Source organism: Emys orbicularis, chromosome 7, assembly GCF_028017835.1.
Source record: "Emys orbicularis isolate rEmyOrb1 chromosome 7, rEmyOrb1.hap1, whole genome shotgun sequence".
NCBI lineage: Eukaryota > Metazoa > Chordata > Testudines > Emydidae > Emys > Emys orbicularis.
Window position 1 is genome coordinate 89861322 of NC_088689.1, and position 15044 is coordinate 89876365.

General features: G+C 41.8%; 1 protein-coding gene across 1 annotated transcript in view; it reads left to right on the top strand.

Annotated features, from left to right (window-relative positions):
• IARS1 (isoleucyl-tRNA synthetase 1) overlaps positions 1 to 15044 on the top strand; it is a 213352-nt gene that overhangs the window by 155585 nt on the left and 42723 nt on the right. The window contains exons 25-28 of the mRNA XM_065408763.1: positions 182 to 284; positions 482 to 565; positions 13232 to 13406; positions 14373 to 14485. Coding sequence (XP_065264835.1) covers positions 182 to 284; positions 482 to 565; positions 13232 to 13406; positions 14373 to 14485 — 475 coding nt within the window. The remainder of the gene's footprint in view (positions 1 to 181; positions 285 to 481; positions 566 to 13231; positions 13407 to 14372; positions 14486 to 15044) is intronic.

The window sequence follows — 15044 nt, forward strand, 5'->3', positions numbered from 1 at the left end:
TAATTCTTAAAAAAAAAAAAAAAAAAGAAACCCCCACACAAAATTGCTTCTTAGCATTACCAGTAAATGGATATGACCAAATCTGCTATGGGAAATTTTTGACAGATGTGACGATGGGTTAAAGGTTCACTTAAATAAATCTAAAGAGATGAAAACATTAAATTGTTTCTTCCTAATCTAGGGAGGATCTGATTGACAAAAAAATTGAAAATGCCGTTTCCTGGATGCAATCTGTTATTGAGCTTGGCCGGGTAATCCGAGACAGAAAAACCATTCCAGTAAAGGTTAGAAGCTCTTAATATCTCTTACATCAATATTCCATGAACATATAGCAGCTCTGTAACTTTCGGAGAAGGGGGGAGTAAGTGACTAAATCTGTGCTAGCAAGCAGAATTAAACAGAAAGAATTTAGTTTAAAATGACCAAAATAATACTTTCTGTAGCCCTTTATTTCTTCTCTCAGTATTGATTTTTGTTGCAGTATCCACTGAAAGAAGTAGTGGTTATCCATCAGGACCCAGAGGCCCTGGAAAACATCAGGTCTTTGGAGAAGTATATACTTGAGGTAAGAACATAATCAACAGAGGAGATTAATGGAGTTTTACTGTGCAAGTCAGTTTGAAAGAAGCTCTTCTATATCATAGCTATTGGCTAGGTTAATACCTCACTTACTGAAATTCAGTTAAGTTACATATACTGCTCTTTTGGGCCACATTCCATATTTGTGAGTCATATAAATGGGAGCTGTGTGCAAAGGGTGGATTATGACCCTAAATCTACAGACTACATTTATGAGAAACACTTCATCTCTGAAAGTGTCTGACCACACAGCATGACTTTGGTAATATACAAGTCATTCAGAGAACTTTAGAAATATACTTTTTCATGATCATTGTGGGGCAGAAATGAAGTTTGAATGAAAATGAGGCATGCTAAATCACTCAGGATTGCCAAAGTATATTATAGCCAAATCTTGGAGGTGAAAGTGTAGGGGTAATCATTATTTATCAATAAATAATTCAAGGATATGAAAATGCAATGACTAGAGTATATGCTGAAGGGTTAAGGAAGTATACAGATCCATAGCTTGCTTAGATGGAAAGTTCTGTGAAAAGTAAGAGCAGAAAACAATTGAGTATGTTCCAAAAGCTCTCAAAGCTTAACCTGTTTTTCCAAAGTTCTATAGAAAATAAAATGTCAAATAGGTAAGATTTTATGGTCTATATAATTTCTTGCAATTATCTTGAGCATCCCCTGTGATATGCCTTTGTAGTACTTTCTCTTTCATGTGGATCCATTAGAGAAAATGCACTCTGCCCTCCTTTAATACTTTACTAGGATAAAAACCCTGCCATTCAAAATAAATTAACCTTTTTGGTATTTGACATATTTAAGTTAACTGTCAAATTGTCTGGGCATCCTGCTTTCAGCCAGTCATCTAAAAATTAGTAGTTTCAAGATGTTCTTGAAGCTTTTAATCTCTGTACCAAATTCAAGAAGTTGGGGTGGGGAAACAAACTTATTTCTTTTTATCTTTAAATGCTGGTTGTGGAGCTGTTATTCATTGCCTCTTGAATTCAATTAAATGCTATTACAAACAGCTCATTTTAAAGTGTGTATTCTTTCACTTCAAAGATATCCTGCAGTAGAAAAATCAAGTGTGTGGGTAGAAGGGCAGGAAGGTAACATTTGGTAAGGAAGACTGTTTTTCAGCCGGAGTGGCTAGTTTTAGGGGTACTTTGAACTCTATACTCATGTTATCTACCTTGGTAAAAGGATGACATGGAGAGTGCCAGGTGTTTAGAATTAATTAAGCAATATACAGTTGAATTGTTTCGCTTGATGATTTAGGTGGATTGTCACGTGAAGTCTATAGGAAAATGTGTGCAATGGTGAAAATCTGATTAGTGTTATAAAATATCCAAATTAAAGCACAAAAATTGCATAGGATCTTCATTGAGCATGTGATTAAATCCTCCATAGGGAACGGTAACTGCACATAAACATTGAATGTAGTAGTTCCTTCATCCAGTCATTCTTTGCATGAACTTGATTGTTTTGTTGTAATATAACTTCATTTTGTGCATCATCTTGGTAATATTCACTAAAGAAACAGATAAAAATGTACTTGAAAAAATCTTTTTGTTTTTACCAAATAACAAGGGAGATAGTTCAAGATTGGAAAAGATTTTAAAAACGAATTTATTTTTTCTTTGCTGTTTAATACTTGTTTCTCTTCGATTAGGCAATATAAATGGACTAATCAATTTCACTTTCAGGTTCATATCCACTAGCAGAATTCTGCCAAGTTTGGGCTACAAGCACTGCAATAAACGTTTGTTTATAAAAAGTGCTCTCATTAGAATTTTGTTTAGTGATAAAATAGAAACACTTCTACCAGTGCTTGGTTTGGTACACTCTAGGCCAATTTTGACTGGTCTCTTTAAATGTGAAAATATAAATTCTTCCGCGTAGCATTGCACAGTCTGGTTAGGTGTACTGAGAGTGCCATCAGGCACTGACTGATACCAAACTAGACTCCAGAGAGCTGATAAAGTATCTTAACTAGGAATCTTCTATGTCCTTCACGGCCATACAAAGACAGCCTCCCATTCTGGCTCTTGGAGTGGTAGTATGTGTTGAATAGCCACCCAGTCTTTGATAATATCTTCTCTCCAATTCTTGGCAGTTGGAGATTGTGTGGTCCAGTGGTATGAGTATTGGGCTGGGAGCCAGCAACTCCTGAGTTCTAATGCTGGTTTTGTTAGCACTGACCCTCTTGTCTTCAGCAAGTCATTTAGGCTCTCTGCCTCATCTGCCTTTCTTCATCTGTAAACCTAGGAGTAATACTCAAGGCACAAGGGAGTTATGAGGGTTGTTGTAAAGCTCTAAAAGTATTGGTTTATTTACATTTGTATAATGTAGCATTAACTTACATTGGTTTTTGGGAACACAGACAGTTGTATAAAGGTAAGGCTGGGTTGACCTCTCAAATTAAACATAGGAAAGTTTGTAATAAATGGTGTTAAGGATTAATTAAAGTTCCGCACCTATGACAAAAATAAGAGACATCTTTTTTCTTAAAAACACCTGGCAACACACTCAATAAGACATTTCTTAGGGTGTATTAATTTGCCCCTGGGTTAGAGTTGTGCTGTGTAAATCTTAGTCTTTCAGGTTGATACCAAAACCCAATATTTGTTTTGCTACTTATAGAAAGTTTTCAAGTTAGTTACTGGAAAGGAGAGCACAGACCTAGAGATATCCATGTGAACTCAGCCAATTTGCTCCAATTTGATTATACTTCTCAGCTTTGTTGTTCATCAAACTTGATAATGTAATCAGAGTATTTGTGACTTTTATTTTTTATTCTTTAGCATTAATGCCAGAAATGATTTTTGGTAACTTTGATAAAGTGGGATTTCTCTTGTGATTTACCTCTGTGATGTCACTTACAGTGTAAGCTTTTAGTACAACTCCTGACAAAAGAAATTGAGAAGTGCAGGAGATGTCAATTTTTGTAAAACCTCATTTATCAGAACAACTTTCTTCGGAGAGCTCTGTTTTAAATTGACTTGCTTTGTGAACTGCAATCTTTGATTCTTTATTATGAAAATTAAGCAATTATTTTAAACAAATGAAACTTAAGACTAATGGTAGGGCTGTTAGACTAGGCAATCGATCCCTTGCCAAAAATGGTTTAAGTGCTAGTGCACAAAGGACCAAAATCAAGCTCACAAGAGAAACAAGTCTTAAGAAAGCTTTTAGTAACAGTGCCAAAAATGGGTTTATCTTGTCAGCACTAGCAATTAAGCCATTTCCAGCACTGGTTTGAGGGACTTGTTGCAAACCCCTTTCAGTGAAGGATCAGTGTCCTAACGAGGTTTTACACACTTTTGAAATCCATCAGATAGCCCAACATACTGTGTGAGCAGGAATGTTGGGTTCTATGTATCAAAGTTTTTTATAGCTTTATACTCCAAAAAAGAAATGTGCAACTCTTCACCCTACATATTAAAATGGAACATAATCTATTCAATATGGGCCATATCCAGGATCTCCCATGGTTCCATATTAATTGTGATGCCACAGCATAGTGCATGATGGAGCATTAGATTGGCAAAGGAGTTGGCTAGCTAAAACTGATTTGGATATTATGGTCTTAAATTTTTTTTTCTTCCAATGTAATATGCTGAATACTCATCTTACTTTAGTTATTGGGAGAATTCAGTCCACATTTAATCAGTACACAACTTACTGCAAGGCCTGGTCTACACTAGGAGTTTATGTCGAATTTAGCACCGTTACATCGAATTAACTCTGCACCCGTCCACACCACGAAGCTATTTAGTTCGACATAGAGGTCTCTTAAATTCGACTTCTGTACTCCTCCCCAACGAGGGGAGTAGCGCTAAATTCGACATGGCCATGTCGAATTAGGCTAGGTGTGGATGGAAATCGACGGTAATAGCTTCAGGAGCTATCCCACAGTGCACCACTCTGTTGACGCTCTGGACAGCAGTCCGAGCTCGGATGCTCTGACCAGCCACACAGGAAAAGCCCCGGGAAAATTTGAATTCCTTTTCCTGTCTGGGCAGTTTGAATCTCATTTCCTGTTTGGACATCGTGGCGAGCTCAGCAGCACTGGCAACGATGCAGAGCTCTCCAGCAGAGATGGCCATGCAATCTCAGAATAGAAAGAGGGGCCCCAGCATGGACTGATCGGGAAGTATTGGATCTCATCGCTGTGTGGGGCGATGAGTCCGTGCTTTCCGAGCTGCGATTGAAAAGACGGAATGCAAAGATCTACGAGAAGATCTCTAAAGCCATGGCAGAGAGAGGATACAGCCGGGATGCAACGCAGTGCCGCGTGAAAATCAAGGAGCTGAGACAAGGCCACCAGAAGACCAAAGAGGCAAACGGACGCTCCGGATCCCAGCCCCAGACATCCCGTTTCTACGAGGCACTGCATTCCATCCTAGGTGCGGCCGCCACCACTACCCCACCACTGACCGTGGACTCTGAGGATGGGATATTGTCGACGGCCTGTTCCTCGGAGATGTTAGCGGACGGGGAAGATGAGGAAGGAGATGAGGAGGACGAGGCAATCGACAGCGCTTACAACGCTGATTTCCCCGACAGCCAGGATCTCTTCATCACCTTACAGAGATCCCCTACCAACCGTCCCCAGGCGTTAACCCGGACACAGAATCAGGGGAAGGATCAGTCAGTAAGTGTTTTAAACATGTAAACATTTATTTTTAACAGAACAGGAATATTAACAATATTAACAATGGGTTTTTCATGATTAGTTTGCCCTAGGCGCTTAACTTTCAATCCTTGGCAGTGCAACTACTGAAAAAAAATCTAACAGTGTCCGGTTTAGCATGATTGTTTTGCCCTAGGCGCTCTACTGTTTAGTCCCTGCCAGTGCAGCTACAGTAAAATCCGGTCTATATGTCCGGGGATAGAGCAGAAATCCTCCTGGGACATCTCCACCAAGCTCTCCTGGAGGTAGTTGGAAAGCCTTTGCATCAGGTTCCTGGGGAGAGCGGCCTTATTGGGTCCTCCGTGGTAGGAGACGTTTCCGCGCCAGGAGACAAGCAAGTACTCGGGGATCATAGCCTTGCAGAGCATGGCGGCATACGGCCCTGGTCTTTGCAGGCTTTCCCGAAGCATCTGTTCTTTCTCCGTCTCTGAAATCCTCATCAGAGTGATGTCGCTCATGGTGACCTGCTTTGAATTAGGTAGGGGAATGTTAGTATTGGGACTGCTTGCCTGTTCCTTTACACAACTGTAACCGGCGGTTTACAGCCACGCGGTGGAGGCGGGAGAGGAGCAGCATACAGGGATCTTTCCCTGGGACAGCCGCGAGGGGGTGGGACAGGGGCAGAGTTCATGCTTGCCGGATTGCTGGCAGCAGGGACTGGCATTGCTTTGAACGTGAAAGGAGGCCAGTGCTATTATTAAAGTTTTAAGCAGCCACAAGTCTACGGCTTACCATGTCAGCCTGTTACCCAAATTCCGCTGTCCTGTCCCGCTTGTCTGATCTGCACTGCAAGACCCCAGGCACTGAATGCGAAGGCCGAAAATTCGACCTTGTCCTGAGTGCGCATGTGATAGGTGCTGTGCATGGTCTTGTTCACAGAGAAAGACTATGTTCTTTGTTCAACCAAAAATTTATCTTTCTGAGGAATTCACTCCCTTTTTCCTATCCCACAGCTGCGACTGTCTCCCGAAATACCCTGGCATCACAGTCCCAGAGGCTAGCGCAGATTAGGCGTAGGAAGAAGAGGACACGGGAGGACATGTTCTCGGAACTTATGGGCTGCTCCCGAGCCCAGGCAGCCCAGCAGACCCAGTGGAGGGAGAACTTGTCCCAAATGCACCGATCACACATGGAACGGGAGGAGAGGTGGCGGCAGGAAGACCAGCAGGCGACTCAAACGCTGCTTGGACTAATGAGGGAGCAAACGGACACGCTCGGGCGCCTTGTGGATGTTCTGCAGGACCGGAGGCAGGAGGACAGAGCCCCGCTGCAGTCTATCTCTAACCGCCCTCCCCCGCCACAAAGTCCCATACCCCCCTCACCCAAAGTCCCAAGAAGGAGGGGCGGCAGAGTCCGTGAAAACTCTCACTCCACCCCTGCAGACTGCTCAAGTACCAGAAGGCTCTCATTCCCCAAAATTTGATAAGTCCTTTCCTTCCCGCCTCACCCAAGCCCCCGTTCCAGTTTCATCCCCCAGTTTCATGTGTAGTTGCTAATAAAAAATACGTTTCTGTTAATTACTGTTTCCATCATGTTCTTTTAGAGGAGAGTCTGTTTGAAGGGGGGGAAGGGGGTTGGTAATTGGACAGGACAGTCACCTTTACCAGGGTACAGACGCAGGGGCAGGTTCAGCAGCAGGGCACACACACATTGCATTCACTAGTTACCCTGCTCAGTCTGGGAGGTGGTTTTCATGTTCTCTGTGTGTGTGTGTGGGGGGGGGGGGGGCTGCTATGTGACTTTGTGGGGGGGGGGGGAGGGCGGTTAGAGATAGACTGCAGCGGTCCTTATCCTGGATCACAGAGCCACGCAGCAGGGGATCTGTAACCGTCCTCCCCCTGCCACAAAGTCACATAGCCCCCACACACAGAGTCCCGAACAGGAGGGGTGGCAGGCTCCGTTGAAACAACCAGTCCACCAGTGCGGAGCCTGTCATTCCTGGAGTTTAGAAGCGTCCTTTGCATCACTACACTACACCCGCTCCCCACAACAGTCTGCGTCCCAGGTTCAACACTTTCCCGCGAAAACAGTAATAAAGAAAACGGTGTTCATTAATAAATTTCAAGTGATTTTATTTTTAAACGTGTGTTGGAAGGGGGGTGAACGGGGTGAACGGGGTATGTAACTGGAGAGGATAGTGAACGTTTACTGGGTAAAGAAACGGGGGCAGGTTCAGCTTCTCTGTAAACAAACTTAATAGTCACAGGTTACCCTGCTCACTCAGGAACCTAGCTTTCAAAGCCTCCCGGATGCACAGCGCGTCCCGCTGGGCTCTTCTAATCGCCCGGCTGTCTGGCTGGGCGTAATCAGCAGCCAGGCTATTTGCCTCAACCTCCCACCCCGCCATAAAGGTCTCCCCCTTGCTCTCACACAGATTGTGGAGCACACAGCAAGCCGCAATAACAATGGGGATATTGGTTTCGCTGAGATCAGAGCGAGTCAGTAAGCTTCTCCATCTCCCCTTCAGACGTCCAAAAGCACACTCCACCACCATTCTGCACTTGCTCAGCCGGTAGTTGAAGAGTTCTTTTTCAGTGTCCAGGGCGCCTGTATAGGGCTTCATGAGCCAGGGCATTAGCGGGTAGGCTGGGTCCCCGAGGATTACTATAGGCATCTCCACATCCCCAAGAGTTATTTTGTGGTCCGGGAAGTAAATACCTTCCTGCAGCCATCTAAACAGACCTGAGTTCCTGAAAACACGAGCGTCATGAACCTTGCCCGGCCATCCGACGTTGATGTTTGTAAAACGTCCCCTATGGTCCACCAGTGCTTGCAGCCCCATTGAAAAGTAGCCCTTTCGGTTAATGTACTGGCTGGCCTGGTGGTCCGGTCCCAGGATAGGGATGTGAGTTCCATCTATAGCCCCACCGCAGTTTGGGAATCCCATCGCGGCGAAGCCATCTATGATGACCTGCACGTTTCCCAGGGTCACTACCTTTGAGAGCAGTAGCTCAACGATTGCATTGGCTACTTGCATCACAACAACCCCCACGGTAGATTTGCCCACGCCAAAGTGGTTCGCGACTGACCGGTAGCTGTCCGGCGTTGCAAGCTTCCAGAGGGCTATGGCCACTCGCTTCTGGACAGTCAGGGCTGCTCGCATCCGGGTGTCCTTGCGCTTCAGCGCAGGGGACAGCAACTCACAAAGTTCAAGGAAAGTTCCCTTACGCATGCGAAAGTTTCGCATCCACTGTGATTTATCCCAGACCTGCAGCACTATGCGGTCCCACCAGTCCGTGCTTGTTTCCCGTGCCCAGAATCACCGTTTCACAACATCAACATGACCCATTGCCACCATGATGTCCTCGGCGCAGGGTCCCGTGCTTTGTGACAGGTCTGTGCCACTCTCAGACTTCAGGTCCTCACCGCGCTGCCGTAGCCTCCTCGCCCGATTTCTCAGCATCTGCCTCTGGGAAAGGTGGATGATAAGGTGCGAGGTGTTGACAACGGCCATAACTGCAGCGATGGTCGCAGCGGGCTCCATGCTCGCAGTGCTGTGGCGTTCGGGCTGTCACTGACCAGAAAAGTGCGCGAACTGATTTCCCGCCGGCGCTTTCAGGGAGGGAGGGCGGTGGTGACGGTTGGATGACGACAGTTACCCAAAACCACCCTCGACACATTTTTTCCCCCAGAAGGCATTGGGGGCTCGACCCAGAATTCCAATGGGCAGCGGGGACTGCGGGAACTGTGGGATAGCTGCCCACAGTGCACCGCTTCCAATGTCGACGCTTGCCCCCTTAGTGTGGACTCACAAAGTCGAATTACTGTCCTTAGTGTGGACACACACGTTCGACTTTGTAATATCGATTCCACATATTCGATTTAAGTAAAATCGAACTACTCTCGTAGTGTAGACATACCCATAGTATCATAGAAGTGTAGGTCTGGAAGGACTTAAAAGTCCTCAAATCCAGCCTCCTGCCCTGGGGTAGAACCAAGTAAACCTATACCATCCCTGACAGGTGTTTGTCCAACCTGTTCTTAGAAACCTCAATGATGGGGATTCCACAAACTCCCTTGGAAGCTTATTTCAGAACTTAACTACCCTTACAGTTAGAAAGATTTTCCTAATTTTTAATCTAAATCTCCCTTCCTGAAGATTAAGCCCATTACTGTTTGTTCTACCTCCAAACGACAAGGAGAACAATTGATCACTGTCCTCTTTATAATGACCCTTAACATATTTGAAGACTGTTATTAGGTCCCCACTCAGTCTTCTTTTCTCAGGACTAAACTTGTCCAATTTTTTTAACTTTTCCTCATAGTTCAGGTTTTCTAAAACTTCTGTCATTTTTGTTGCTGTCCTCTGGACTCTCCAGTTTATCCACGTTTCTTGAAGTGGAGTGCCCAGAATTGGATACAATATTGCAGCTGAGGCCCCACTATTGCCAAGTAGAATGGGATGATTACCACCCCCTGTCTTACATACAACGTTCCTCCTAATAGATCCTAGAATTATATTAACCTTTGTTGCAGCTCATCACATTATTGACTCACATTCAATTTGTGATCTTCTATAACCCCCAGATCCTTTTCAGCACTACCACCACCTTGCCAGTTATTCCCCATTTTGTGGTTGTGCATTAATTTTTTTCTTTCTAGCTGGGAATGGACGAAGGGATGGATCACTTGATGATTACCTGTTCTGTTCATTCCCTCTGAAGCACCTGGCATTGGCCACTGTCAGATGACAGGATACTGGGCTAGATGGACCTTTGGTCTGACCCAGTCTGGCCATTCTTATGTCCTCCTCGAGTTCTCGAAGATAATTGCTAACAGTTCTGAGATTGCTTCAGCTAGTTCCTTAAATAGCCTAGGATGAATTTCATCAGGCCTTGGAGTTGTGTGCAAGTTTGTCACAGAGGTAATCTAATTGGTGTTAGATAGGGTGTCAGTTATATTATGTGAGGAAATCCTATTGGTTAATCCCTGATGCAGAATTTATCAGATTAAATATGCTTAACAAAACAAAAATTACATAAATAGTTATCAGAATTTAAAAAAACACTCAGTTTCTATAGGAGCATTTACAGTTTTTGCTACATGGAGGAAGAAATAAAATGCTTTATAAATACTCCAGCAGCAGACGTCCACCCTTTCAAAAAAATATGTTCGTGTTCTGCTAGCTCTAGCTGTAATTCTGTTATTGTAAGATGTCCGCAGAGCTGCCACCTGAAATGACAGCACACAGCCACTAATCCATAAATTTAAAAGGCAAGACTGAAAATAAAGTCCATTATGGATGGATACTATCCAATAAGGATGTCTGCAAAGTCCATAGCCATTTTCTTCTGTGTCAGATCATGCTGCTGAAATCTCTTGTTTCAGACAGACTGATGCTTCACTTCAAGAACCATTTGATTTCATTTCATGAAATTTTTTGGGTGTATGAAAACTGCAGGTTCTGCCCCAACAATGAAAAATAAAGGTTTTGACGCAGCAAGTGCTATTTTTAAAAGTTGGCTTTTCAGGAGAAAATCTAACTTTTTAAATGTCGTGAAGGAATAAACATTTAGGAGGACAAGAATTATATTACATACATTATTTTTAGTCACTTTATTAATCAAATACCTTCTTGAAATTATTTTTTATTATTGCATTGATTAAAAATATAAATGAAGGTCATGATTAATCCAGGATGAAAGGACCTATGCCATGCTCACTATTGGATTCTGGAGAGAAATGCTGAGTCTAAGTATTCAGTACAAGATAATGTAAATAAAATTACTTAAAATACATATCGATCTCCTAATATCTCTAATAAAGGATGGGGCCAAATTAGAGTGCTGAGAGAATTTTTAAACAAATGCAATGGGAAAGGTTAATGGCATTCATGATATACTATTTTCCTGGTAAATTAAATACTTTAGTTAATTTAATATGTATTTATTTATTTTGGTGTAAGTTACTTAAATTTACTTTAACACATTTTTGAAAACTAGAGCTTTTGCTTTGTGGCTTTACTTTGTGTACTGTAGATTGTTAAAGTATTGAGATGCAAGTATTTAAAATAATTGTAGTACAGATGCACATTGTAACGTTACACGGTGTATAGATATCTTTGTGTGTAATTGTACAGATATAATTACACGTTCATGCACACAGTATAATGACTTAATTTTATATTGAGAAAATTAAGGATGTCCTAGTGGCAAAGTCAAATAAACCAACTGTTTTTTCTAATCAAAACAATATGTTGAGACTAATACACAATTAAACCTATTCTATCCTGCTACTTGATTGCACAGGCAACTTTGCTTAAATAATTCTACTAGTATTATCACTAACACTATATGCAGAAAACTAGTTTTTAATCTGATGATTCTTGAATATTGATTGGCTAGTATGGCTAGTTTTTGGATTTACCTTGTTAAAACTCATGCAGAGATGTTGTATAAACTTAAGCTGTGTCTTATTTGTTATGTCTGTCATTTGTCACTTTCCATATGGGTTTGTGTCTAACAGCACAGAGTTAAAACTTAATTACCTCTGAAACATTTAATTCCAGTTCAATTTTCTTTCCTAAGCAAGTTTGTTAAATGGGACAGTATGTTAAATGAGTATTCTTCTGAGCTGTTCTATTCAACAGGACTTTCTTAGAGATGAGTCTGTGGTGTAGAGAGAATATTTAGCCATCATAACCCCAATCTAACTATTTCAGCTGTTGGTCCTTTCATACTGACATGGGTGGTATTTTTCTAGTTTCCACATCTTATACAAAATAGATTGCTTATTAAATGCATTAGGTGATTCTATCGCAACTTGTGTGAACTCTGCTAACCTGTCAGGTACTAAAAGCAAAACATGTAGGTTATTCAACAAATTCAATATAGGTGGTCTTGGTAAGTGCATAGAATTTTACAACCAACAATGTCAGTAAAAGAGTTAATGTATGGTATGCTGGGGGCAGAAGTTGTAAAGCACTGTTACAAACAAAAAATGAAAGAAGATAGAGCAAGATTCTGCCTTAAGCTCCAATTTTAGATACGAAATTGTGTGTCTTAAGTGTGACATTCTTCTTTAATTTTACAAAGTAGACAGAATAACCACAGGCTTTCTATAAGACTCAGAGCACTTTTAGTGTAGTCTAAATCTAGATACAGTGCTTTCCTCTTTAGAAGGAAATTCCTTAAACCTACAGAAATTACAAGTGGTGCATGTAGTGATCTCTAGTTTTCAATAGAGTTGAATGTAGAGTACAAAAGTCTACAATGGTTCTTGAAAATCTGCATCGCTTCAGGCCAAAATATGTAACAAGGGTAAAAGTTCGGAGGCAACTTTTAATTTAATTAAATGATGAGGAAAACATCTGTAGTTCTGCATCAGAATTTACTGGCAGAATTCCAGAACCACAGGCCATTAATTTAACTTGTTCAAAATGCATCCACATACAATGAGGATGTAGGAAAACCAGAAAAGGAAAAAGGCAAAATGAGGTACTCAGGTTGATGTTTGGTCACTGAAGAACTAAAACTTGTAGTAGTTTGTTGGCTACAAATAAACTGCAGCCAACATCTTAACACAATCCTGAATATGTTATGCATCCTTTTGAGTCAATGTCTGGCAATATAATTTATTGGACACACAAAGATCCTTCAGTCCTATCTCTTCACATAGTAGAAAAGCATCAGAGAAGGCTAGTCTGATTTGAGGTTAGAGCTTTCACAACTTTAGATTGTAGTGAAATCTTTACCCAATAGGCCAAATGGACTGCAGCTGTAATATGGGAGTGGGATCTGCGCCTAAAGAATAATCTACATGTCATTGTTTTGTTTATACATTGTCACACTGGTGTAGCAGATTAATCCTTTTATTTATAAGGACATCTAGATAGAAAACTCTTCGCGTGCATGCTATAATCCTCCTCCCACCCCTTTTCCGTATTTTTCCAAGTATAGTATTATTTTTGTGATAGTGGTTATTTTGCTTATATGTTTATTTTCTTTTGGCAAATTTATACAGGAACTTAACGTACGTCAGGTGACATTGTCTACTGATAAAGATAAGTACGGAATCCGTCTAAGAGCGGAACCGGATCATATGGTGCTTGGGAAGCGCCTGAAAGGGGCCTTTAAAGCTGTTATGACTGCCATCAAGGAGCTGAAGAGTGAGCAGCTGGAAGAATTCCAAAAGACAGGTGCATAGTGGGACTGTATGCATTGATCAGCAGTTGATGGTCATGATGTGGACCTTGCAAAGAAGAGCCAAATGATTTCAGGCCTCTCAGGCTCAAGCCATTGCTTTTAGTTTAAATTTATAATAATCAGTTTAACACATATTTTTGTAAAAAAATAAACACAAATACATTGTTAGATCAAAATGCAAGAGATTTTAAAGGCCCAACCCCCAGCTAACATTCCAGGCAAACTAGTGAACTTTCTAAGTGAATAAAGGGAAGCTGCGAATTGATACCTTGAACCTGCTTGTCTAGAGTAGAAACAAATGGCTTTATGTGCTTAATTTACACATTGCTTCTATGTACTATGGTGAAAACTATTATGTAGGACAGAGTAGACTGATAGATTCTTGTATGGAGTACAAGAACTGGATTGTTCCATGACTCTTAAATTCATTTATGAAGTAAACATCTAGCTGAAACTTTTTAAAAAATATTTGTTTAATAGTTTCCGGTGGGTGGGATTTTTCCAAACATCTTTACTCTGTCTTGTATGTTTAACTCTTATTCAGCGTTAATAATAGACAGCTATTGATTCCAAATGGTCTGCACCAATCGTGGTGCTTGAGCTTAAATTCTGCTGCTTGTAGTGACTTTACTTTGGAAAGTCTAAATTTGGAGTAGTTTTAGTGTTCCTGAGAATTGCTTAACAATGTTGGACAGCAGTGCTGGACTTCAAATAACATAGCTCAGGATTTCTATCAGTTTAGTTGCTTATAATCAGAGTTACCTGTATTAACACAATGAGGAAACTGTCTTCCTGTTGAAAGAAATGTCATAATGTGATGTATTTCTTGTATTTGAAGTTTGATATTAATGTATACGAAGTTCAAGAGTTAACTGCAGGATGCTCACTGACATGACTAAGAGAGAAAGGCTTTGTTTTGTAATAAGCTAGTGTAAATAATTGTCTTATTAATTATATAGGTACCATTGTTGTGGAAGGTCATGAATTACATGAGGAGGATCTCCGTCTCATGTACACCTTCGATCAGGTCATGGGTGGATCTGCCCAGTATGAGGCACATTCTGATGCTCAGGTATTAATTGTAGTAATTATTTCTCTGCTTTAAGCAAAGTGTTTCCCTAGAAAGCAGGGCCGGCTCCAGGCACCAGCCCAGCAAGCAGGTGCTTGGGGCGGCCAAGGTGAAGGGGCGGCACGTCGGGCTGTTCGGCGGCAATTCGGCGGCGGGTCCCTCTCGGAGGGAAGCACCTGCCGCCGAATTCCCACTGAAGAAGAAAGCGGCGTGGTGGAGCTGCCGCCGGAGTGCCGCCGATCGCAATTGTGATCGCGTCTTTTTTTTTTTTTTTTTTCCCCCTGCCGCTTGGGGTGGCAAAAACCCTGGAGCCGGTCCTGCTAGAAAGTAAGCATTTAAATATTTAAGTGAAGTAATTGTGGCATAGTGAGTGAGTTCAAATCATATTTAGTACACAACTAAAAAATGAGCGCTGTCGTCTTAACCTAGTTCTTACCGGACACTCATCTATGTCAATGGAAATGCCAGTACTCAGGATAGTATAATGGATAGCTCACTCTCCTCCAGCGGTATTGACTGTTCATTTGTAACAGGAATAACAGCAGTAAAGGCTGATCTTTGT